Source organism: Amblyomma maculatum, chromosome 10 (assembly GCF_055883805.1).
Source record: "Amblyomma maculatum isolate TAMU_Amacu chromosome 10, ASM5588380v1, whole genome shotgun sequence".
NCBI classification, from domain to species: domain Eukaryota; kingdom Metazoa; phylum Arthropoda; class Arachnida; order Ixodida; family Ixodidae; genus Amblyomma; species Amblyomma maculatum.
This window is the reverse complement of record NC_139353.1, coordinates 158,751,240-158,777,480: the sequence shown is the minus strand read 5'-3', so window position 1 is coordinate 158,777,480 and position 26,241 is coordinate 158,751,240. Positions and strand designations below refer to the sequence as shown.

The following is a 26,241-nucleotide window of genomic DNA, read 5'->3' as shown; positions in this document are numbered from 1 at the left end:
CACACTGGCAGAACGAGTATGCTTCATGTGAATACCGCGCCAGCAGCCATCCAGATTTTGGAACCAGTTTGACTGGAAGGAGGCCTACCCCCTACCCAGATGAGTCCCCTGATGAGAGCGCCCGAGCTACGACAGATGCAGCTGCTAACAGAATGTTGAAATATGCTTGTATGGACGCAAGCAGAGCGCTGCTACGTGCATGCGAAAAGCGCAGCAGCGCACGAGAGTCTGTGCGAAGTATTAGTAGTGCGAGCCAGGCGGAGGTGCTAGGTTATGTCGTTGAGCGGACGGCTCGCTTTGGTGTTGGGCGGTTCGAGCGGAATCGGCGAGGCCGCCTGCCGCGCCCTCGCGGCCGAAAGTGCCACAGTGGTCGTCGCGAGCCGGCGCATAGAGGCTGCTTGGAGAGTGGCGCAGTCTTTGCCAGGTGAGCATTCTTGACTAAAACAGATTTGTAAATTTTCTTCGTTGCAGTGCTATGAGACGTACCTAGGTTCGGGAATATCGGAAAGGAATCGAAGTCCTAAGGAATGTGTTTTGGGAGTTGGATGAGCATTGTAGTTAGGCGAACGAAGAATTCAAGTCTACGTTTTTTTTAGACCTCTGTAGTGGACAGTCGCTCTCTTTGTCTTTGCTGGCTCTGCCTTCGGTCTCCAAGTGCATTGTCATCACCCACAGCGTTCGCCAAGATTCCGAACGCATAAGAAACATTCCGTGGTAAGGCAGACCTTGGGGTTCTCGTTCCATCAAGCTAGATACCAGCACGCTGACCATATCAAAATTACTAGAGTATGATACTGCCTTCGTGAGGAGGTGCTCAGCTCTACTCGAAGTTAGTAGGTTAAGTGATAAATCTTTTTATTATATGGTGATTTCTTTTTATCAGCTTCGTTCCAACATAGTATGTGGGATGTCAGTGTTCGTGGCTTCCCAATCGTGTCTCCTGTAGAAACATTCACCAACTGTCATAATCGCAGTTCATTACATCAGCACTTGCAAATAATAGGAAAGGTTCATTACTCAATGAGTTGTTCTGCAATTTTTTGGCCAACTATGCGTTACTAGGTTGCGAAGTACATATTACTAAATAAACTATCAGCCCATTTATAAGTTTCAGGCTTAGTAGCTACCACTTTAGCCAACATTTCATGAACTGTTTCCCTATTCTGGGCCCAAGGTGACTTCCCCATAACCTGGGCTTTGTTCTCCCTAGCCGCCATGTCCCGCGAGGACCTAATGTCTTCAGCATCAAAACCCAAAAGCGTGTGAGACTGGGTGCTGCACTTATCACAGATAGGAGAATTAGAATGAAGGTCGTTTGGATTTTTTAATTTTCTCTGGTTTTGAGCCCTACTTTATCGGTCCACCCCGGACCCCTCCAAATCTGGCACCGCCTCGGCAACGGCTACGTGGACTGCGGGATGGTTACAATGCCACGGGGACCCCTCTGACAACTATCCGGGAATTGGCAACCCCACCCTTTGAGATTCGTCGAGTTTTATTTACCGTTGGCTGTGTCAGCAGAACAAAACCTAGCAGCGCTCACAGCGCCGGCCTATCCAAACAGGGACCACATATGCGTCGCCAAATAGCATTTACACTATCTTACCTCGTTTTGGAGGCCGGGGCGCACAGTACAATGTTGTACTACCTTCTACAAGAAATAAAATACCTCATTCGTGTTGCTGCTAGGTTGATGGACGCAACAATACGTAGGATCTTAATTACTTTTGAATATTTAAATTATTAGAAATTTGTTTTCAACATTACATAGAACATTATTTCTCCAGAGAAAAAACTGAGCGCCAAAAAATTCATAATGAACGATGGGAACGCGAGAATAGGGCAAATAGGTTTTCATGACTGAGGGTTAAAAAGCCTGCAAATATTTTACATCGTTTTTTCACACATTATTTGCAAACAAGTAGAAGGTCAGCCAAATCTGCGCGCAAAAACAAAAAACAAAAACACATGTGGACCTGTCTTGCCGACCCAGAGGGCTTCTCTGCATTTTAATCAGTAGCGGAACAAAGATGCCAGCCTTCGGCTTCAACGCCTCCCATTACTGTGGATTGGGTATGGTGTTTGCAGTATAGAACAATGCACCGGTATACCGGCTCCATAGATTCCTCAAAGCTATAGATTTGGCCATAGTGTAAAACTCCCGAATCTACCTAACGTAACCCAAACTGAGAAATTGCTACCGCGAGATCTCCTCTCTAGACATTCTCGTAAAGGAAGATCAAACAGTGTGTACCATGCATGGATTGGAAGAGCTATAAGTCATAGACAGCGCTTCTGGCAATACGTCTCGCTTTCCTTGTCAAGAATTATTTGCAGGGCGTCCAAAACTTCACCGGAGGCTCATTATCACAGGGGGACTCCGTCCTGCGTCCTATATATGTCCTTACAAGATCGATGTTTCTTTTCAGCTTTCAGCGAAAGGCATCCTCCAGAATAGACAAGCCTGTGTACGTTAAGAAAGTTGTCTTGGGAATTATTTCTCGAGTTCTCCGCCTTTGAATGATTTTTCTCTTACTGAGAAACAGCGATTCAATGTGCTGAATAAAATCACTCAGCTATTTCCTCTCATTGGGTATCGATATTTTTGGCCATTTCCGCAGGTCCCTAGGTCATTTCCCAGGTAATACCGCCTCAGTGTAGCATCCTAACCGACGCAGGTAAAGTTATTTTCATTTCCATATCAGAGTCATTTCAACGGGACTACGCTTAAGAGTAAAACGATTGGCTTTTGGGCTGGGGAACAGATCATGACTCCTTTCTTCATTCCATCGACTGACCTACATGCCCAGCACTTCACGGAGGCAACCTAAAGGCGTATACTACCGCACCCATCCAAACGCTGCGTTCAGAAAGGTTTCAAGAAATTTCAGTTTAGAGTTGAATTTGACAAGTAGACCGTGCGCACTGCCCAGCTCCTGCTCATTTCAATCCCGCCAGCATAGTTCGTTGGAATGCTGAGCGTATTTTCATTTACACTTTTTTGTTATTGCGAAAGGATGTACACTAATGTTTTTTGAATATGACGTTAATCTATGCATCGTAGACTTTCTATTTATTTTAGTTCTGCCCACGTTCTGCTGTAGCCGGTTTATTAGTACGTGGGGGTGCGCCCCTCTGGCATAGCGATCATAGGCTTTTTGAGCACACCCCTAACAGCCCAGATGTTGACATAAAGATATTTGTATTCGTATGAATAAGAAAAACCGCATTATGAACATCTTATTGAGTCACTTAAACGACTCTAACGACGGCCAACGCAGTGGCTTTGTTTGGTCTCTCATAATTCACTGACATGGAAAATGAAATCTTTATTTGCCATTTACACAACAGTGGCCTCCTAGAAGGTAAAGACTGACACCTCCCCTTTACCTACGTTTGCACGCTCTCGATACGGTCAGCTTTTGAGTTTTGTTTCAGGGTCATTCCTTTTCACGTTTTAATATTATCTAGCACACCACTTTAGTCCATCATCATCACATCTATCCTGGCTTTATTCACAGCGCAAACGTTCTGCCCATGCGCGTAACATAAATGTGCTCTGTGGCCATTACAGTCATTTATTTTGTAAGAGTACGTTCAGTCAGGTTCTCAGGTCGATGTTTTCGTCGAGCGTTTTAACTAGCAGGACAGTCTCTTGCGTCGTCTCCTCCATCTGACGTCTTCTTCTTTAGCACGCGCCTTTTTACATACGCTCGTCTTCTTTGCAACAGTCACCGAGGGTTGGTGTGACACTACAATTACCCCCGGGAGAAAAAGGAGGCATCCTGCCGACATTTAGGCCGACTCATGGCGTCGACAAAACAGGCGGGTCATAACAGGGCTTGAGGCGGTCAAGGTGCACTGTTTCATGCCCGCGGCGACGCATATCGGGTGTCGGTGCAAGTGGTTCTATTAAGTAGTTCACCGGAGAGGTCTGGCAAATAACCCGATATGGACCATGATACTTGGAAGAAAGTTTAGTAGAGAGGCCGGAGGGGGTGGCGGGAACCCACACAAGGGAGTCTGTGCTGTGTGAATGAGCTGGACAAGTTGGTGCATGAAGGAACTGCTGGTGGCCCTGGTTCTGGATTGTAAATGATCGGGATAACTGGAGGCATTCTTCTGCATATGCGGCCGCTTGAGAGACTGCGGTCGATTCGGAGTTGTCAGGGCAATAAGGGAATACGCTGTCCATAGTTTCGTCCATAGTTGAAGTGGATTCACGGCCGTATAAAAGGAAAAAGGGAGAGAAGCCGGTCGTGCTTTGTATTGCAGTATTGTAAGCGTATGTGACGAACGGGAGAATCCGGTCCCAGTTTGAATGGTCGGACGCGACCTCCATGGCCAGCCTGTCACTCAAGGTGCGGTTAAAACGTTCCGTGATGCCGTTTGTCTGCGGATGGTAAACCGAGGTAAAACGGTGGAACCTGCGGCACTGCTTAAGAAGGGCTTCAACGGTTTCGGAGAGAAGAACACGGCCACGGTCACTGAGCAATTCTTTATTTGAACCGTGGTGCAGAACAAGATGGTGCAGGACGAAAGACGCAACGTCTGGCACCGACGCTGAAGGTAAAGAGGATGGTTCTGCGTAGTCAATAGACACGATGACCCAACTGTTACCAGCTGGAGTGATTGGCAGTGACCCATAAAGATCAATACCCATACGGTCGAATGGCCGGCTGGGGCAGGGCAAGGGCTCTATCGGAACGATGGAGTGGTGTGGAGGGTTTTTGTGACGTTGGCATTCCTGGCATGCGCGGACGTAATGACGCACGAAGCCGTACATACCCTGCCTGTAATAGCGGAGGCGAAGACGAGTGTGAGTTTTCAACACTCCGGCGTGGGCACACTGAGAATTGGCGTGAAACGCAGCGCATATTTCCGAACGGAGGTTCCGAGGAATTACAAGGGAGGCACTTGCGTCTGTCGGAACGGTAATTTCGGGGGTAGAGCATTCCGTCGCGGATGGCAAAATGATGAGCTTAGGGACGAAGCGCTCGAGAAGCTGGGCGCAGAGAAGGTGCAGATAGAAGCGTGAGAATAGAAGCTACCCAAGCGTCTTGCCTTTGTTCATTGGGCATGTCGACAAGTTCTAAGGAAGATGAGTCACCTACGGTGATAGCTGTCGAGTCAGCGCCGCATTGCAGAGGTGACCTAGACAGGGCGTCGGCATCAGATTGCTTACGGTCAGACCGGTATATGACCTGAATGTCGTACTCTTTTAAGTGGAGCGCCCAACGAGCAAGACGGCCGGATAGATCTTTAAGGGTGGACAACAAGCAGAGTGCGTGAAGGTCCGTGACAACAGAGAAGGGACGAGCGTAGAGATATGGGCGGAACTCCCAATGGCCCAAACGATGACCAACCACTCCTTTTAGGTTACAGAATTTTTTTCGGCCTTTGCTAAGCTGCGGCTGGCATATGCAACAACGTACTCTGGGCAGCCGGGCTTTCATTGTGCAAGAACAAAGCCGACACCACTGGCATCAATGTCAAGTTCGGTAGGCGCCGTGGGGTCAAAATGGCGGATGACGCCGCGGTGAAGGCTGTCATTAACGTGCTTGGTGACAACTTGAAATTCTGCAGCCGATACGCCATAAGAGCGCTGGCGTCCGGGGTATGCGTACCGGTGTCGATGCAGTGAGTGACTACGGATGTGCGCCCCAAAGATGTCTGAGGAAAGTCTAATGAAAAACGGAAGCCCCGAAGCAAGCTGACGAGCTGGTCGCGTTGATCTGCTGAAAGACTGGCATCCAGACAGCTAAAAAAAGCTGAAGTGGAGTTGTCGTTCTGTAAAGATGCAGGCAAGTCAATAGTATCGAGCTTAAGTGGGGCTGGGTCTTCTGAGACGTCATATGTTTTAGTGTCATCAAAGGGCTCGACATAACCTAGACGTTCTCCATGAAGAAGCGTTGACGGACAAGGAAACGGGTTAGAGACGTTCATGGCACTGTAGCCACCAGAGAAGGTCAGAAGGTCGAAAGGCAGGACTAAGCCATGAAGACGATTAGCGGCATGAGTCGGAGTGAAAAGCACAGTCGAATCGGAAAAGCAGACGCAGGAAACGGGCACAAGGACGGTAGAGTAGGTGGGGATGTCAGTATATTCGGCAACGGTTATCTTATCGACGTGCAGCGGTGTGTCGGACGAGGCGGCAGGTGAGAGCGGAGACAATTCGATGCTGGCTCGGGCACAATCAATAATCGCAGAATGACTGGTGAGAACGTCGCAACCCAGAATCAGTTCGTGAGAGCAGTGAGACAGCACAAGAAATTCGGCGACGTAGAATGGCAATTCGAGCAGTGCACGCCGCAAGCGGTTGAACGCAATGTGAGCTTGTAGTTCGGAGAAAACATTTCGAAACAGGCGTCGTAACTTTACGAAGTCTGCGGCAAAGATTAGCACTTATATCAGACACAGCGGCGCAAGTGTCCACAAAAACACTTCTATAACTTTAGCCGGGGAAGGCGGACTTGCACAAGTAGAAGAAAACGCAGTTCTTGCCTCTGGAACTGCGGTTATTAGTTTTCCTAGGGGCTAGCAGGAGAGCGACGGTGGAGTGGCGAGAGGGAACGACGGCGGAGAGACGGGGTGATCGGCGGCAGGAGTGGGAGGAGCGGTGAGGATAAAATGAGTCCGTAGAGGGGCCAGTAGCGAGAGGGGGAGGGGAATGTTCATAGTTGGAACTCAGTTGGAACTGTACAGGCGGGGTCCATTGCGATACGACTGCGCGCGCTGGCGGCAAAGCCGGGCGACGGGGCCAGGAATGCCACATGAATAACAGATTGGGCGGTTATCGGAGGTCCGCCATGGATTGTTGGTCGGGCGTTGAGGAGGCAGATAAGGGTGGGGCGGAGGTGGTGGTGGTGGTAACAGCGCAGCATACACGACAGGGCACGGTGGTGGTCTGGCGGTACAGCGGCTTACGTTAGCGGGGCTGTCACAGGTGTAAGTTGAGAGCTTGGCGGTAAAACTTTTGCAACTTGCTCCTGGATGGTGCGTCGAAGTGCAGGATCTAGCGAGGGAGTGGTTGCTGCAGTAGCAGGGAGGAGCGACAGATGGCGAGCCACTTCTTCCCGTATAGAAGCCTTGATCTCTGGAGGGAAGCTGGTTTAGATGCGAGGCCGCATGCTGTCGGATGCACTAATAAGCGATCGTTCATGACAGAACGTCGAGTAGAAGCTCGTTGCCTCTTAAGGACGTCGTAACTTTGACAAAGCTGAACCACTTCGACGACGGTTTGCGGCTTTCTGGCCGTCAACATATGAAACACATCGTCGGAGATTCCCTTCAGGATTTTGGTGATTTTGTCAGCTTCGCACATAGAAGGATTAACACGTTTACGAAGATCAACAATGTGTTCTATGTAGCTGGTGAATGCTTCCTCAGAAAGCTGAGCGCGGGCTTGGAGGCGTTGTTTGGCGCGGAGGTTGCGCACGGCGGGGCACCCGAACACCTCAGAAAAGCTCGTTTTAAAGGCCGACCAGATGGGCAGGTTGGGCTGGTGGTTGCGAAATCATAAATTGGCTAAGTCTGTCAGATAGAAGAGGACGTTAGCTAACTTGGTGGCATCGTCCCACTTGTTGTAGGCGCTTACACGTTCATATGAAGGTAGCCAGTCATCCACATCCTGGTCATCTGCGTCACTAAAGGAGCTGGGGTCACGCTGGCGAAGCCCACCAGAGCAGAGGATGGTAGGCGGAGTGGTGGGAGCAGTCGAGCATGGTGTAGCGGTCTACCTTGTTGCCTCAGGCATAGCGGATGGCGGAGCGAGTGTGCGACTGCGAAGCTAAAGCGTGAGAGGAGGAAACGAAGAGCAGCCTCCACCAAATGTAAGAGTTCGTTCAGCCTCAGGTTCTCAGGTCGATGTTTTCGTCGAACGTTTTAACTAGCAGGACAGTCTCTTGCGTCGTCTCCTTTGTCTGACGTCTTCTTTTTTGCCTTTTTTACATACGCTCGTCTTCTTTGCAACAGTCACCGAGCGTTAGTGCGACACTACAATTCAATCATCGTAAATTGCCTGAATTCATCAGTTGGATGAATTCAACAAGATTATAAAAATAATTTGGTGGTTTAACTCTGGTTAACACTGGAGGAAAGCGAAAGCTCATTGCCAAGCTTGGATTAAGCAGATTGTGAGGCATGGTTTCACTTTGTTTCAATTTTATGGGTTCCAATGTTTTCAATGGATTGCAATTTTATTGTTTCCGACGGAAACACTCCGATGGTCGGTAAAGTAGTGTGTCTTGGTTTTTTCTTAGGTTTGAAGGAGCACTGAACAAGGGTAAGGGGACACCTCAGTTCGCAGGTTGAGCTAACATTTCGACAGGTGGACATGTTTTCGTCTGACACATACTATTGTTCGACCTACGGGGCTCAGGAGCCCTCCAATACAGAATCCCTTTCTTTCCTTTGCTTTCACTCCCACCTTCCTCCCTTCCCCTACGATGCGGTTACGAAATTATTTGTCACCTTCAAAGTTTTTCGAGGTCATATTTGCTCCCATGTCGACGGCTTGAATTCCTGGCGTGATGAAGCTTTCACTTCAAACCTTGTGACGGAGCCGTAGCTCGGCTAAGCCAGTATATATGTACCGAGATCTAGTTTCCTCGCGTTTTGTCATGGTCCCAAGCCTTTGTTGATCTTATATTGAATAGTGAGTTTGCAGTGACTTTTGTCGTCACACATCATTCTTTTTATTTCACGCACAGAAGGGAAGACTGCCCGGTGATCGGTATAGTAATACGCGGCCATTTCGAAAGAAACACTAGATGCAATGGCAGGCAGCCACTCTGTGGTTGGGAGGTTGAAACTTGATGTCAAATTAAAGTGGAATTTCATTTTTATATGACAACTAAACGACTATTCCTCCTTGTTGAAGCCCCCCAATGTCACGCACAACTCTGAAACAGTGCCGTAAGCTGGCACACAGGTGCAAACCACATTAATCGTATGTTTGATAGACGTTCGCGGCGCCACCTAAACTCATTGTTTGCCGCTCTCCGCAAGTCTAACAAAACAGCCTTCTTTGTTCACTGCGATTCAAAGCAGACATCTGACAGCAGTGCCGACTCCGGCTTACTTATCAGGTTCAAGACGGCTGGCATCGCCTTGTTTCGCCTGCATTTATACACGGAGTTATGCGCATAGCCGGCATGTGCCATTCGCGGAACGGCGCGTGCGTCAGCCGAGCCCCCAACCGGCAGTGAAGCTCTGATGCCACCCCTCGCATCTGCTCCTTCTCTCCGCGGAGCATTCCACAGATTCCTGGGCTGTTCCGCAGCAATAGCCTCGACTGTTAGCCGAATGTAGCTCTCGCTATAAAACCTGCTGGAGTGGAAGGCGCGCCCGTCGAGACAAGCTTCCGCGACGCTATCTTGAGGTGGAGAGAAAAGCGAGCCAGTATCCTCAGAGCGCCCGCTGAGCTAACGAATTAGTGAAGGTTGTCCGAGTGGGCGGCATGTTACACGATCATGAAAACAATATTATCGGTTCATGTGTTGCTCACGGTTATACGAACCGTGTACAAACGACACCAGGAGTCGCATTTCCTAAATTGCGCCCATTAGAGCTCTTTCCAAAGTCACCACACTCCTTGCATTGCAGCGCGTACGTTTGGGAATATACCGGCTGTTTCTTTCTGTTAGGTTTCCAAAGGATCCAAAGGCTCTAACACTTCGGGAACGGGCTGTTCACCACTAGGGCTGGCAAGCAAGAAAGGGAGGCCGCTTGTGTTCGGTTCATTTTATTCTACAATTTCTTGGCTGGGCTAAACAAACGGCGCGTTAGCGGATAAGCTCTGTACCGGCTCTGTTATCCCTGGAGCGGCTGTAGGCGCCGGTAATCATATTGCAGCGCATGGAATGGCCTGGCTCATGCACGCTGACGCGAGACGCAACTTTATCACATTTGTAGTGCGAGATCACGCCGAGACTATTACCGAGTGATCGGCGACAATATCTAAACATTAAAAATCACAGGCCTGCAGTTTACCGTGCTCTAGGGCAAGATCGTGACCTTTCTTAGAATAAAATAATAAAATCCGCGGTCTGCCAGTGTCCAGAACAAATTTCCCTAGTAATTTACTCTAAAGGGAACGGAATGAATTCAGTGATTACGAGGATTTAAAGAGAGGTTGCTACAGCAGGGAGCGCCCCAATAACCGCTCTGTACATGGATTTAGGAACCGGATAATTGCACGTTCATCGCCGAAGTTGCAGAAAATGATCAAGAAAGCTAACTGGAGAGTTCAGAGTCCTATGGTGGGCATAAATAAGTTACTGATTATTATGAGACTAAGGTAAAGAAATTTGGTTTTCCTGAACGCTTTTGCGTGACTGTTATTAGAGAATGGTCTAAGGCTATCAATTCATATATTGTTCCAAATAACGTATTTTAAAAACTACACGGGGCACTTGCTTGTACACATCAACCTTCGCTCATGATTCCTTACAATAACAGCATACAAAGAAAAAAAACAGGACTCGCAATTTTTATTGAATATCAATATGAGCAGTGGCGATACCTTCTTTTGAAATAGTCCACGCACGATGAAAACTATTTGATGTCATGTTGAGCGCCGTTTTCTTATAGATATACATTTCTTGGTGGGTAGAAATTCAAGTTATTCTACGCATTTGCTCATGTCGAATGATGAATTAATATTAGCAACCTTCTTAGCTTTGAGGCAGCTTAACGTTCTCTTTGTTTAGCATGTATTTATTAAATGTGATGAATTTGTTTGACATTTGATCGCAGCGGCCCCTTCATTTTGTAACATACTCGCAGGGGATACAAAGCACTGTGCCATGTGCGTGGACGTTGGTGAGACGGCGTCCGTTGAGGAGCTTTTTCGGAAGATCCGCAGTATGTTCTCGCAGCCACTCAGCATCGTGGTCAACTCTGCCGGAATAGGCGGCCTCTCTCCTATCGCTAACTGTACCGAAGGCTTGTTCGATGAAGTCATCAAGGTTAACTTGAAGGTGAGCTGCCAAAGATGACGTTTCTTCCGCCCCTTGGAGGCTCCTCGCCGCTAACTTTATTCGAATTGAATGCAAAAAAATCTTATTTACTCAGGTTCCAGCCCTACTGGCGTGATGAATGTTGCCAATATTATGACCTAGAGCGTACCCGAGGATCAGTTGTAGCCAACAATTTCGATATGGCATAAATATCTACATCACAATAGAGGGTGAAAAGGATTGTTTAGGAATAAATCAAGTTCACTTCCCATATTTAATCAGACCCGACATAATGAGAACGCAATGTTCACGTTAAATATCTTCCTCCTCACTGTATTCCCGTCACTGGAAAGATTAATGAAAATACGCTGCAACAGTTGTTATTTACTCCCTCAACCCATATAACTTGACAAGTTGGTATGAATACATACCGAGCATGAGTGCATAAACAAGGACGGATAGATTGAAAATATGAAGTCTATGCGAGTTCATTGTGCACAGTGTTGTGGACACACGATTGTTGTTGCTTTGGACACGTGGGTGCTCCTTTGCAGCATGTATTCCGGGTGTTATTGTTCTAGTTTTGATTTGATGTACATATATTTATATTTATTTTTTATTGTGTACATATATATTTACTATTTATCTCCTTCATTGTGGCATTAACCTTTTTTTGTTCTAATTTTTCTACTTTATTCACTGTTTGCTTCCTGGAGCTGAACAGAGGTTCAACTGAACGTTTGTTGTGTCCTTATAATAACGTCGTATCAGTGTTTATGTGTTCATGCTATTTATGTTCTATCTTCAGCACTATTAGCGCAGGTTACCTGCTTGTTGTAGCAGATTTTTCGTCGTAGTGTGGTGGGCGCTGTCTGTATTCCACTACATCGTAAAGCAAACTCGTCCAAAGCTCAATTATTCCAAGGAATCTGAGTGGCAAAACTATTTTACAGATTCGGCATTATAGTTAGTCGGGTTTCGTATTGGAGAATGCTTCAGTAGCTAAATGGATCTTTAGATCACCATATGATTTCGTAGATTAGATACGTTGCGGGATTTGCGCAATGCCCTAAACTTCTCTGCAGTACCTTCCGCTTAACGACAACCGAGCAAAGTGCGTAAGAAACATGGTTCTTATAATCCAGGCAAAAAAATGTTGGCGGCGGTTCAGCGTTGCTAAGCGCCATTAGAAGTAGATGTTCGCATTCGTTCAGCTAAGCCTTGCTGCGTTTTGTTTTGTTTGTCCCATCCTAAGATGTTCAGCTATATAATTAACGGATTCAACCGACTATAATTAACCAAAAGAATGTCTAATAAACGGTTTTAGTGCATTAGTGTGTGTGGAGACAAAAACGATGCAGGCGACGACATTCGAATCGCCGCCAAAAATATCTCCAGCTTTTCCCATGAAGTAGCCCACTGCCGAATCTATCCGGAAGGCAGACGACAAATGTTCTCATTTAGATGTTATTTCATCTACCGATTTATCGGTAGCCTTTCCTCTTCTTTTTGGACAACAGTGCTTCACAGAGGGCTGAAAATAAAATATATATTCAATCGCCTGCAAAGACTTTTAAAACTTTTACCTTTTTAAAACTTCTCACGTCAACTTAGTCAAATCGTTTCGAGCCTCAAAGCACATGTATGGATGGCATGGTTGGAGGAAAAATATGCTGCTGATTATAATTTTCTACGCCTGGGTGCCGCTCGACCACTGCTCACAAGAATGCGGGATCGCATGTCGACCTCGGCGGCCGCTTTTCGATGGAGGCGAAAAGCAAGGCGCCCATGTGTTGGGCGATATAAGGGCACGTTAAAGAACACCAGGTGATCAAAGTTTCCAGAGTCCTCCACTCAGTTCAGTTCAGTTAAGAGATAGAACTGAACTGAGTCCTCCAGAGTCCTCCACTAGGGCATCTCTTATAGCCTGAGTCACTTTGGGACGTTAAACCACAAACCAAAATGAACTCTTTTAATTCTCCTGAAGGCATGTGTAAGAATTCATAACGCATTCGATTGCATTGTCGGCTGTGCGCAAAACGCCACTATTTTGTATTCCGCAACGGATCGTAGATGTCAGATATGTCCTGGGGAGGAGGGTGTAGCTTTGACAGTGGGGGTATCCCAAGCTCGACAAAGAGATAAAGCACGCCATCAAGGAACACGTGATTATAGTGTAGTAAGGGCCTGGGAAGTGCATTAAAAATATTGGTCACTCAATCACGGGCAATCTGTTCTACGTAATACGAACATTATATGAAATAAGCAATATTCAAGGCACGTTATGCCAATTCTACTATGAGCCATTTATGAAAGTTCACTGCGTCCCTACCTCTTAATCCATGCCTGCAATTGACTCGTGGAAAGTTTCTCAGAGGGTAGATTGTCCGCTTTATATTTATTGGAGAGAACGAGGGAAATTCAATTTCAGAAAAACCAATCATATTGAGGATTGTAGACGGTGAAAGCAGATGCCTGAAAAGAGCGTGTCATGCTGTATTCAGGAAATTTTTCTTGAAAGCCCAGTGGAGGACGTTATTGCAAACATTGCTGAACTGGCACCGGGCCTCGCGCTATTCTTTCCGGCGATAGGAGAAATGTTACTGTTCTTTTGAACATGTCTTCTAAGTCCAACATATACACTACGCTTTTTTTTTGTGTTCATTGTCCATACTGATTTCCTGCTGAACGCTAAGCATTAAGTTAGGAGCCACAAGCTGTATTCATATTGACAGAAGCGCGACAGGGACGTGTGAGAGAGAAGTACGACCGCTTACTCTCAATGAAGTTTTTAATAAAGCAAATTTGGTAACTACGCAGGCGTACAGGGGTGATGCTACTCACATCCAGTGCGCGTCACATGGTCTAAAAAAGCATTAAAGCATTTAAAAGTAAAATCAATAAATAAAATGAATAAAACAAGCACTAAAACATTTAAAAGTAAAATCAATAAATAAAATGAATAACAATAAACTTAACGATGAACGCAACACAAAAGCATGGTGTAAAGAAACAAGAGATATAAAATTTAAGAGGCGGGTGTAATTAGTGCTGCTATGTATTAGAACCTATCGTGACTGCATTAATTAGACGTGCACTATATCAGTTCTGCCCATGCACAAATTTCGGCAACAGGCGTTTTCATGACAATGTTCACACTCGTACAATTTTATGATCGATCACTGGCTCAGGCTTAGCACTTTCTTTATGAAAACGTCGAAAAAAGGTTTCGCTATCATATTATATTCCGATTATTACTTTTCCCGAATCCAACATTGTTCAAGTTAGATATTTCGTCCGAAAGGTATAAGTTAGCCAAGCGGAAATTTTTCTAAGACACTGCATTGCTTACTCGGCTTTGCATTTGTGGGGCAGTAAGCTTCTCTTTTTAACTAATTTACATACAGGAGGGCACTGCTGTTACAAGGACAACGGTGCTGTGTCACACCAAGCGCATTCAGATTCTGTTCCTTGCTGCAACAAATTGCATAATTCATGTCTTTAGTTTCACTCAGCAGCAGCCTTTGTCAGAAAGTCACCAGGGTTCATCATAACGTCTCCTTGTAGATAAAACATTTAATGAAGAATATTTAGTTCACTGAATCCGCAGTGGCGTCTTTAACCAGGAGAAGTAGAAGCGGCTTTCGATATGTCAGTAGTATGATTTAAAAAACTCGCGTTCCAATTTTGCAGACTCTTTACCGTGCGCAAATATTTGACCGCTCTTGCATTTTACCACCTTCACTTGGCCTGCCCATATCAAGCTGCAACAGAAATGGGTTCATCAGCTACAACGCCTTTGGCCAGCATTGCTACATGCTATTCGTAGCCTGTCCAACCGGCACGGCGGTGCGCGGCAACATGCCTGCCGTGCGATGGCCAGAGCAGCGGCGATAGGAAAAATCCTTTATGATACACCCGTCCTCCAACTGTCGAAGACTGACTTCGCTAAGGTCGAACACTTCATCGCGCAACACTACGCGCTATTACCGGTCTACCTAAACACACTCCTATAGCCGAACTTGAGCGTTTGGCTGCTCTTCCACCGCTCAATAGCATCATTACCGAGTCACAAACGCGTCTTCGAATACGTCTAGAGACCACTGTCCAGGGGCGTCGCCTGCTGGCCTGAGATGAACAGCGTAACGACCAAACACCAGCCCTATATGAATCTCTTCCCCCTTGGGAGATGCCAGTAGTCACACGCCTCCATCGCCGAAATATAAACCACGATTTTGTCATCCCCCGGGAGCTCCTCGCTGCCCATCACCGACAAGAGCGAATCCCTGATACGATTGACATATACACCGACGCATCGATTACAAGTGAATTTGCATCTATGGCCTGGGTATGCGATGACAACCCTTCCCTTTCAGACGATTAATTATGCCTGCCACCTACCTCAAGGTACTCCTCTTCATGCAGAACTCCTCGCGATTTGGGGAGCCTTGTCAGGAGTGCCCTGCACCGGAACTGGGTCAATACGTATACTTACTGATTCCTTTGAAGCTTACAAGGAAATCACTACTCCGGGTTCACAAGATGCAACAGCTGCGGCCATACAGCGCCTCCTTAAACGCCACCAACTCGCGTCCAAAGCTGTCGCTATTAACTGGACCCCAGTGACTCGGACGAATCGGGGGCAATGCGGTGGCACACGCCGCGGCTGCCTTGGCACGTGGGATGTCCACATTTACTTCTCCACCCCCCTTGCTTCATCCTTATTCGACCTTGGGCGGGCAACTCAGCCCTTCTCTTGCCCTTATGCACTATACTCGGACCAGTCTTCGTAGCCTCAGTGAGCATCGCATGCAGGTGGCCACACCAAACCCACCTTTTACGAGAAAAACCCACCTCACCCGAATTCAAGAAGTCTTTTTGAACAAGCTCATCGCCCATGCGGCTTACACGACCCGTATTATGGCCCGCTGGCGTCAGAGAGAAAATGATTACGTGCTCCCACTGTACGACTCTAACTCGAGGCGGCATATCTCATTTACTCTGGGATTGCCCCGCTTTTTCTACTGGGCGCTCCGAGATCGAACCCTACCGCCTGAACTACCTTTCCCTTCTAGAAAGTGATGCTAACACACAGATGATATTTGCCAAGTATGGCTCGCTTAGTGGCCTGGTTAAAGTAATGTGATTCGAGTGACGACCTAAACAATGACGATTCTGTCTACTCCCCTTTATCCCCATCCATGGCCATGAGCCTTCCCATTCAATAAAGGACATTCAATCAATCAATCAATCAATCAATCAATCAATCAATCAATCAATCACTACCTGCAGTGGTTACCTCGAGGAGTTCGGAGCAGGAACTTCTTCCTTCTAATTGCAAAAATCAAGAATAAACAAAAAAGAAATCACCATCCAGACGGTCCAGCGTACGCCGTAGCCCTCCACTACGGCTTCCCTTTCTCTCTTTGCACCTTTACTCCCACCATCAGCTCTTTCCTTACGGCGCTGTTCAGGTGTCCACAGAGTAAGTGGGACCGATACTGCGCCTTTCCCTTCCTGTGAAGTAATTATTATTTATTATTATTACTTGTGCATCATGTGCGGTGGTCCTTCGATTTGCTATTGCAGGCATCTGTTTCAGGCATCTGGGTTGCAAATAAATTTGGAGGGCTCTAGAAAAGCATTCAGCAGATGAAAGGACATTCTCTAACATGCAAGCGAGATGAGGCGCATACATCGTAATGTTTGCCGAACACATCTTTATTCTCTTTGAGTGAGCGCAAATAAAATTTCCTTTCTAGTACTGTTCGGTATGACTACATGCAGTCAGAGGACCTCTTAATTGTTCCCTTCATTACGCGGTTATGCAGTTTGCTGTCTGTTTCATACACTATTCTGCGTAATCTGCGAAGCTTATAATCAGCAAAGCTTTTTAATTTTTTTTCTTTCCTTTCAGGGTGCCTTCGCGGTAATGCGTGCAGCCTGCCGAGAAATGATCCGCGCCACTGAAAAACTGCCCGATGGAGGCGGCGCCATCGTAAATGTAAGCAGCACGTCGGCCAAGCTCTGCAGTTCCGGCAGTTGCGCATACGCTGCCTCCAAGGCTGGAGTTGAGGCTCTCACAAAGTCAGCGGCTAAAGAAATGGCAATGCATGGCATTCGATGCAACTGCGTGCGAGCTGGATGGACGGAGACAGCGATGACTGCTGATCTGAGTGACGCCCACAAGGCCTTTTTGATGTCCGAGACGCCCATGAAGAGATCCGCGAAGCCTCTGGAAATTGCTCAGGCTATCGTGTTTCTGTGCTCGCCTAAGGCTAGTGCTTACATTACAGGGGCTTCGCTCTTAGTCAGCGGAGGATTTTGTATGTAACTTTGTACGCAAGGATATATGCTGCCGACATAAAGTGCGTCCGATACATATCTCTTTATCGGTAGCTTTTGTTAAAGGCGATGATGTCTCAGGGCTGAAATTTTGCGTAGAAAAGTATTCACTAAAGCGTAACAAAGTGGTTCTACGCCTGTTCATTTAGTGGCGCAGATTTTAGCACTGCGTCGTTTCTCTGCATGTTTCGAGAGCGAACGCTAAGGGGCACCTCTACAGTGGCCAGACCTTCGCGGTCTTCACAACACAGAGGGCTAACATGCGCTTTTTGTAACCCTTACAATACAATTACAATAAAACCCTTATTATAACATTGGTTTGAAAGGAGAGACAAGCAAGAAAGGGGGAAACGAAGGAAAGGTGAATGAAAAAAGGACAGGAAGACAAATGAAACGCAAAATAAAGAAGTGTGGTTCAGGTAAGATTAGCGGTGAAGACAGAACTCAAATAAAGAAGATAGGCGTGGGTGAATGGCTTAAAGTGAAAGCTAGCACGCGAGTTGGCCATGACCTCAAGCGACAATGTGGCTGTCAAGCCTTCCTTCTGTGTGTGGTTTGAAAGCTAGAGGGGGCGAGAGGAGGCTAGTATTCTTTGCGGCCACTCGTTTCTTTCTACGGGGCGGTGCCAGGAAGTGTAGCTTTGTTAGAGGAAAGTGTGGCGTTTATTAGAGGAAACGGTTTGCGCCGCGCGTGCTGTAAGACGGGGACTGAATTTCAATAGATGGCTGACCTCTGCAGTGCAGACCGAGTGCCGGGGTTTTCACTTATACCAATCTGTAGAGTATTATATCCTAAATTTAAGTATGATTACATTTGTTGCCATTTACGGGAGTTGTTAAAACGCGCTGTAGATGTGTAACCCTTACCTCGCTGAACTTATGATTTTTTGGTGAATGCGCTCAGAGGAAGGAGCGGAACGGGTTTTGCGCGAACGCAGTGGTTACTAAGCCTAATTCGGAATGAATTATCGGTCTGACCAATGTATTGGATCTAAAACTTGCCACACTCGACCATGTACTCAGAGTTACAATTTGCCACAGTTCAAATTTTCACGAATGGAATGTTTCAAGTAGGAATATGTGCTTTCAACTAATGTTGCTGTCTGCATGTGCTTGGAAACTTGTCTTCCATTCATCCCGTAAGGTAGGCAAGGTAGGTAAGGTAGGATGCTAGCGTGAACTACCAATTTTTGTCAATTTTTGATCGGCAGTATGCTTAAGTGTCGGTAAATATTTTGGAGTAAAATGTTTCTAAAATCACCTCGCACATTCTTTAACAGTCCTGCGCGAGCGTCGACTGCCCAGTGCAGCGGCGCCGAGTTCAAGCAAAGCGGAAATCGGGAGAGGGAATAAGCATGGGTGGACAACCATGCTGCTTGAGCAAGTAGCGTCTGCCTGACTGCTCTGCTCCGTCGGAAACAAGCCCTGGAATCAAATTTGATATCCCTGTACTGAAAGCGCTTCTCCTATCTGATGAGGGTTTGTTGCTTTGATTGGTGCAAATTAGTAAAGTTTAAAATACTACTATTGTCCCCGGTTCCATTCGCGGGTACTGTTTCGAGAAGGTTTCTTTTGAAATAAATTAATCTGCAGATACTTACTCTCTGCGGCAATAGTGTGTTCCGAAAGAAACGAAGGCGAAAAGTTATTGGGTATGCTATAGGCTATTACAAATGTGGCTCCTTTACAGATATTAACTGCATTTATGGAGCGAATAAAAATTAAGTACTGGCAGCATCTGGGAGGAGCGATGAATAGCAGCCAATTTTGGCAGGGTCTCCTTGTCACTTATCAGAAGACGACGCTCACTGCAACAGCAGCAATTGTAGGCATGCCATTTCCGCAGCGTTCTGTCTCATCTCCCGCGTCTTCTGGAGCAGCAGCGCCTAGAGGGTGGTGGTCACGCAGTACTAATAAATAATTGGTCCGGTGTAATACATATATAGTGTGCCCAAGCTAACCATAGAGAAGGGTTAAAAAATAAACCATTAGAAGTAGCCCATAAAATCAATGTGTGTACATCTGTCAGCCATCTGGCGCATCGCAGACAATTTTTGTTTTGCAGTTGACTAATCATTATATTGGCAAATGTTTCTAATTTAGTAATCGTTGCGTTGCTGAGATAATGAATGTGATGCAAAGTTGGAGAACACCTCGTGAAACCCCAGTCCATTTATTTCTGATAAAGAAAACCTTACGGGTACCTTTATTCCAAGCTTGAATGGAAGCCCGCGAATTACAAAAAAACATCACGTCGCTAACGCATTCGCGCGCCTTGATTATGGTACTCTCAATCGTAGTTTGAGTCAATAAAATTAGCAGCGGAAGTGACTGGACAGTCCAGTTCCAGCGGTAGGCTGATGTGTTGGCGATGGTTGCAGCGAACGCGGTGAGCTCGCTGCAACTTGCACCGTCACGTGTGCCGACTGCCTGAAACGGGCGAAGAAACGATCTCAAACTTATTGGCCTGCCGCTGCAGGACATGGCAGCAGCTGACTGCGTTCACTCAAACCACGGTTCAGAGCAGCACAATCGTAGCGCGAATGCGCTAGACATGTGATATTTCTTGCCTTTTGGGGGGTGTTTTTTAGAGCTTGGAAAAAAAGTACGCTGAGGCTTTCTTCACCGGAAGTAAATGGAATGGGCGTTTCAGAAGGCGCTCTCCAACATTGCAATCGCATTTATTGTGTAAACGCATCATCATAATCATCATCATCATCATCTTCTTCTTCTTCTTCAACCGGACTATGCCAACTGCCGCGCGCAGATGCCTCCTATATTCTTTAAATTACCTGGTCCTGTGTTAGTTGCATCCACTTGACCTCTGCGAATGTTTTAATCTTATCCGCCCACATAACTTTCAACCGCCCCCTGCTACGCGTTTCTTCCCCTGGAATCCAATTTCTTGCTGCTTTCCCCCTTTACATATTATCTAAGCTTTTTTTACCCTCCTCCTTCGTCACTGGCTGAGCGTTTAACTGTTTTTGAGTATCACCTATCTCATTATTGCTTGGATTGCTTCGGCAATACTATGTACATGAGTATAAACCTCCTGGGCTACTTTGACTATCCTTTCCATATTCGTCATGACATTGCCCGCCTTGTCCCTTAGTGTATACATCTGATTTTTGCCTATGTCTAATTTATTCTTCACAGTTTTAAGGCTTCACCCGTGCTTTATAGCATGCTCAATTGTCTTCATGTTTTATTTAATTATGTCGGCGCATTACAGTAATTGATTACTTTTGATATCTCTGCCAGTTTTATCCTGTCTGCTGGGTTGGAAGCTTGCAGATAGTGTTTCTTGATCAAATCTTTCGTCTCCTTGGATAGTTCACCGGTATCTTTTCTAGCAATCCTACCACCTACTTAAATCATGCACCCAGTATTGATATCTCTGAAATTATTATTCATTGCTTCTACTCTAATGTAATCATCCTAGGTTAAAGCAGAACATCTATTATGTAGTGAGAGTCTGAATGCTTCTGCCCTCCCACTCACTGCTAATTCGTTGAAGCACTTTTTTCCTGCTAATCTTTTCCGTTCCCGTTTCAGATCTAGACAAATGTCGGGACTTACCGTTGTGTGTTCACTGCATCGCAACTTTAAGATTGCCTCTACATCTGGCATAATGAAGAAGATAGAGCACAGTATGAAGTCAATTTCAATTTTATGCATTACAAGCGCTGTATGTTGTTGTTTTTTCTCTCATGGGCCCATCGCTCGGTAAACTACTCTATTTCTCGTTTTAGTTTTTCTTTCTGCTGTTTATACTGGTCCGTGGTGCAGGCTACGCTCGCCTGCGATTGAGCCCGCATTGAACATTTTGGCAGTAATCATTGTGTTAGAGGGCCCTTAAGATCAGCTGTGAAGTTGGTTATGCATGGTCGCCCACATTATTCAATTCCAGCTTTAGTTCTACGTTAATCGTCAGTGTGTCATGAGATAGAAGCGCGGCGGTCGTGGTCTCTCTCGAAACGCTCGAAACAACCTATCGAGACATGGAAACTAGAAAAAAGATACTGCCTTTGTTTTCTTACAAATGCGCAACGACTTCGCAGCAAAAAGCGCTTGCTTGAACCATATTTTTCATATGCGCCCCGATGGTCGATTGCGAGTACGCTGTTGCCCTGTTGGCCCCTAAGGGATGCTTCTCCGGCTGACGCCGCAGGTGCACCGGCTATACTGGGGCACTGGGACCAGTGCGGCTCCTGCGCACATACAGCGCTTCTCCCAGTGCATCGAGGATGCCAGCGACACACCCAGCGTCAAAAGACTAATCCCACCGTTTTTCTCCCATCGCACCAGTGCAGCCAATGTCTTCCCGTTACTGCTTCAGTGAATATCGCAAATCTCCAGCGTGCCCAGCAGATCCAGTGAAAAACCAGCGCGAAAATCTCACTGGTTTCGCACTGGAAACGCTGGTTTTCGCAATAGGGTGGTCCCACGTATGTAAGCATTTTGAACCAACTGGACCATCATTTTACGCTCCTGCTTAATGTACGAGTCACCTTCGAATGTATCTTAGCATAAGCTAGAAAAAATTATATATAAAACATTTTTCGGGCAATATTGTGTGCTTTTATTGCGATAGCAATACTGCGACAGATTTCGAGCCGTCGCGTGGTCCCGGCGAAGGCCACGCTTTATTTTGAACAGCCGAGTAGAGGAGGAGCAGAGGAAGAAGAGGAAGCATGAGGAGGAGGAGGAGGAGACTGGTAACTTATGCTCTCGTGCCATAATCTTAAATTATGAGCTTAAGTGCCCTCAATGGGGCACCTTACCTGACAGGCGTATAATGTAGCAGGCAAAAGAACCTTCCACCGCTGCAATCGCAATTCAACTAGGATTACTCAGAGTTAAACCACAACTAATTTTTTTGCTACTCAACGCTCAAATTTATCATCAAGGAGTTGTCCCGTATCCAAAACTTACGCGCTGGCCTTTTTGCTCAGAACTGCTCCTACTACAAATCAATACTTGCCAAATATCCTTAGTGTACATAAGATATTTATTCCTGAGTAGTTATAATCGTGTTGGTATTCTATATCACTTTACATATGCAACTCAGTTATCGAGGATGATGGGGCTCTACAACCAACAATTACACTTTTAAAACATAAATTAGTCTAACATTTTCTGGTGGTTTTTATAAAGCAGGTCTTCATAAACTTTTCCCGATAGCCAGTGTTTCCGGAGAATGCCAAGAAGCGGGAGAATACCCCAGTCTGCAGTGTAGTGGACCCTTTAAATGTTTAACATTTTTAAGGACACCAATGTTTTCTTGCGCGAGGAAAATACAGTTGAAATCGATTTTTCTCATTTGTGTAGAAGGGCACGATGCGTTTTTGAGTGTCTTCAGTTTTATTGAAAGGTAGTTTTTGTATATATTGTCATTCACGCTGATTTGTGCCACCTTTTGCGGAAAGTGATGGCATCATATGAAGGGCCTGAACTTTATGGAGCAAATGAAGTCTCTCTGCGCCCTGAAGGGCGCAGTGTACAGTTTACAGTGTACAGAAAGGCGAAGTGTGCAGTTTGACTTCTTTTCGACGGCGTCCGGTCACCATGTGCAATTTGCTGTGTTTTCACTTTGGCCGTATCTGATGATTTTTGGATGGAATGTTTGTCAACCGCTTTAGCGTTATTTTTCTTGTGGCGACCATGTCATCCATATGACAGACAGGGATTTTTCGTCTCAGTTCCCTGCACGAAAACATTCCTTCATTGCCGCTGCTTATACTGTATTCCCTCCACTGTGGGAAAAAACTTAACTTCTTACCGTTGTTTCTGAACGCATCACTAACGGGGATGTACTCATCGCATCATTTCATTGTCATCTTGCACTTGAAATCGCCTTCCCATCAAGTATTGTATGGTTCTGAAGCGACTTAGTCATAGTAGCGCTTATGAACTATTCCTGTGAATCCCTCATGTTGCCTAATGGAACTTCCCTGCTATGCATAGTGGATGCTCAACCTACGCCGTGATGGTGCTAACCGCCCCTCTGCCTCAACAACGCGATTCATCGCAAGTCTCACTTTCCATGCTGTCAAAAACAATCAATCTGAACCTCACGCCTCACCAACGCCAATAATTGCGGACATTGCTTCAAAACCACCGAGCCATTCTCGATGCTACTTCCCCACCACTGGGATGGACTAGTATTGCACACCACCGCATATTTACTGAAGCTGATTCGATGGTAGCCGACGACCTTTTTGAGTTTCTCTCTCAGAAGGCAAAGTATTTGAATAAAATGTCAATGACATACTCTGTCGCGATATTATTCGTCCACCAACAAGCCCATGGTCCTCCTTGGTAGCTTTAGTTTAAACATTTCCGGATCGGTACGATTTTGATTACCGTGCACTGAACAAATTGTCCGCAAATATATCTGCCCGATGCCGCGAAATGACGCCCTTGACTCTCTCCAAGGCGCCAAATATACCTAGACCTTAGACCTCCGCTCAGCTTAAATTGACACATACCTATACCCGAGGACAATAAAGAAAAGACCGCTTTTGCAACTCCTGATGGACGTTACGAATTTATTGTTGTGCCCTTCAGCCTTTGTAACGCACCAGCGATATTTGAAAGAATGATCGATAGTGTACTTTATGGCTAAAATGGAGAACTGTTTATGTTACATGGTAGATATTGTTATCCTTTCGTCAACGTTTAACGACCATCTCACGCGCATGAATGAAGTCCTCAAGTGTCTCGCAACAGCGGGCCTTCAGCTCAACACCAAGAAATGCCACTTCGCATGAAAGGAAATTAAAATATTCGGATATCTCGTTAGCCAATACAACATTATTCTAGACACCGAAAAAAGTATAGCGGTCCCAAACTTGCTCGTCCCCAACGGCCTGCAGATTTTCGCAGTTTATCTCGGCCTGGCGTCCTATTTCCGGCATTTTACAAGGCTTTATGCAACTATTGCTGCTGCACTTCTTGAACTACTTAAAGCGCGCAGCCCTTTCGTGTTTACTGAACAGTATCTAGCACCTCCATCACTTGTGAAAGAAGGCCAGGTCGAGACTGCAAGGTCGTGACGGCAAGGCAAGATGTGCCGTGTCTGGCGTCTATTTTGATGGCGACCCTAAGCGCATGCCGGATGCTGCGCCGCGGGGTGACGATGATGGTATGTGCATATGAATGAAGATCCATTGAAAGGCTCACAATATCTGAGTACTTTTGACCCTTACCACGTTCCTTTTTTGTTATCTTTAACATCGTATAAACAAGTTCGCATTTCAACTTCTAAATTGAAAGTCAGCTCTCTTTCTCACTCCTTACTTTTTTGGCGTTCTGACTGACTGCCTTCCCCTAATTTTTTATGGCCTCAGTAAGAAATACACTCTTTACATAGGTTCCTAATAGAAAAATTTTGCTTCATTAAAATCACTTACTAACGATTTTGCGGAGGCATGTCAGTAATTTTTTAAGGCGTGGGCAAATATTTAGTTCTACATTACCGTAACGCAAAAGGGGCAAGCTTTAAAATTAAACACGTCGGTGCTTTCATCACTGCCTTATTATTCCCAAAATATTTCGCAACAAGGGACTGGCACAAAGATTTGGAAGTGTTATGCATTATTGTTTCGTTCAAATGTTTGGAATGTGACGGTGCAGTAGCTATCGCGATTCTTGGCGGGCACCTACAGGACATATTGTTGCGAAAAAATCGGCAGGGGCGCGAGAGGAGCCCTCGCACTAGGCCAGCCTATATATCATCGTGCTAAGCCATGCTGCAGAGGACGATAAAGTGCGACAGCTACCTGAAAGCAACGAAGCTGATGGTGGATAGATCTGGGCTGTCATCAACGCTAGTCGTGCAGTCTATCGCTTGTCGATCTTGCCCGAAAAAGGTCTTGGTAGAGATGACTAATCGATCCCGTACATGCTGGATCTCCGCAGTGCCCGCCACGTCGGTTCCATCACGATGTCTACAGACGCATCCGCCCTCTACGAGTGCCGTCCCAGTTGTCATTGCTCAGCCCCGGGACCCAGGCATCTTCTGCGGGACCAGACGAAATTGCTGTGGACGACTGGATGGCCCTCTACGAGCGAGTAAGCAAGCATAACCGCTGGGATGCAACCCTCATGCTGGCAAATGTCATGTTTTATTTCACCGGCACCGCGTGCATCTGGTTTGAAACTCAGATGGAGACGAGCTGACATCTTGGTACGTATGCAAGCAAAAGTCTCATGACCTCTTCGGCAACCCTATTGGACGCCAACTTGCCTCCAAGAAAGTTTTGGCATCTCGCGCCCAAACTTCGCCCGAATTCTATATTTCTTACGTCCATGTGTCGAATTGATTCGGTCATGACTAAGGCCGATAAAATAGGCCACATACCAAAGCGTATTGCCGACAACGCTTTCCACCTCCTCTTGTGTAAGGAGAGCTGTTCTACTTTGGACTCTGTTCTTCAGCTGTGCCGGCGCTTCAAGCAGGCGAAATGAAAACGCATAAGTCACCGTTTTTACCGCCTTCCGAGCACAGCTGCTAGCTCGTCATGAACTGACCTGCTTACTCTCCGTTAGCCTTCCACTCATAATACCTTGTTCCAAATCGTTATCCGCGAACTTGAGGATATTACTCCCGCTGTTTCCTCATCGTAGCTGGCTTGCAACAACCTCCCTATGTGTCCTTCATCCGGATTCTTCACCAGGAGGTTGCTAATATGGGCACCCCTATTGCCTACTTCCCGGACACCATCGACTCCAACTCAGCCCCTCCGGCGATCTCTACGGCCTTCAATCCCAGCATAATGCTTCGATACCGCTACCGCAATTCTAATGATTCGCGTACCGCTGACGATCGCCCAATCTGCTTCACTTGTTCCCGTGTTGGTCATATCTGCGTCACTGCTGTAACCGCTGGTACTCCCCGTCCAGCCCATTCTATTATGTCATTTGCAGTGGCT

The 26,241-nt window shown here is 46.3% G+C and overlaps 1 protein-coding gene across 1 annotated transcript; it reads left to right on the top strand.

Annotated features, from left to right (window-relative positions):
* Window positions 1-273: 273 nt before the first annotated feature.
* LOC146177775 (carbonyl reductase family member 4-like) lies at window positions 274-17,382 on the top strand. Its single transcript, XM_084580576.1, has 3 exons — window positions 274-424; window positions 10,789-10,982; window positions 16,879-17,382. The coding sequence occupies exons 1-3, from the start codon at window positions 274-276 to the stop codon at window positions 17,293-17,295; spliced, it is 762 nt and encodes a 253-aa protein (XP_084436702.1). The 3' UTR covers window positions 17,296-17,382.
* The last annotated feature ends 8,859 nt before the right edge of the window (window positions 17,383-26,241 follow it).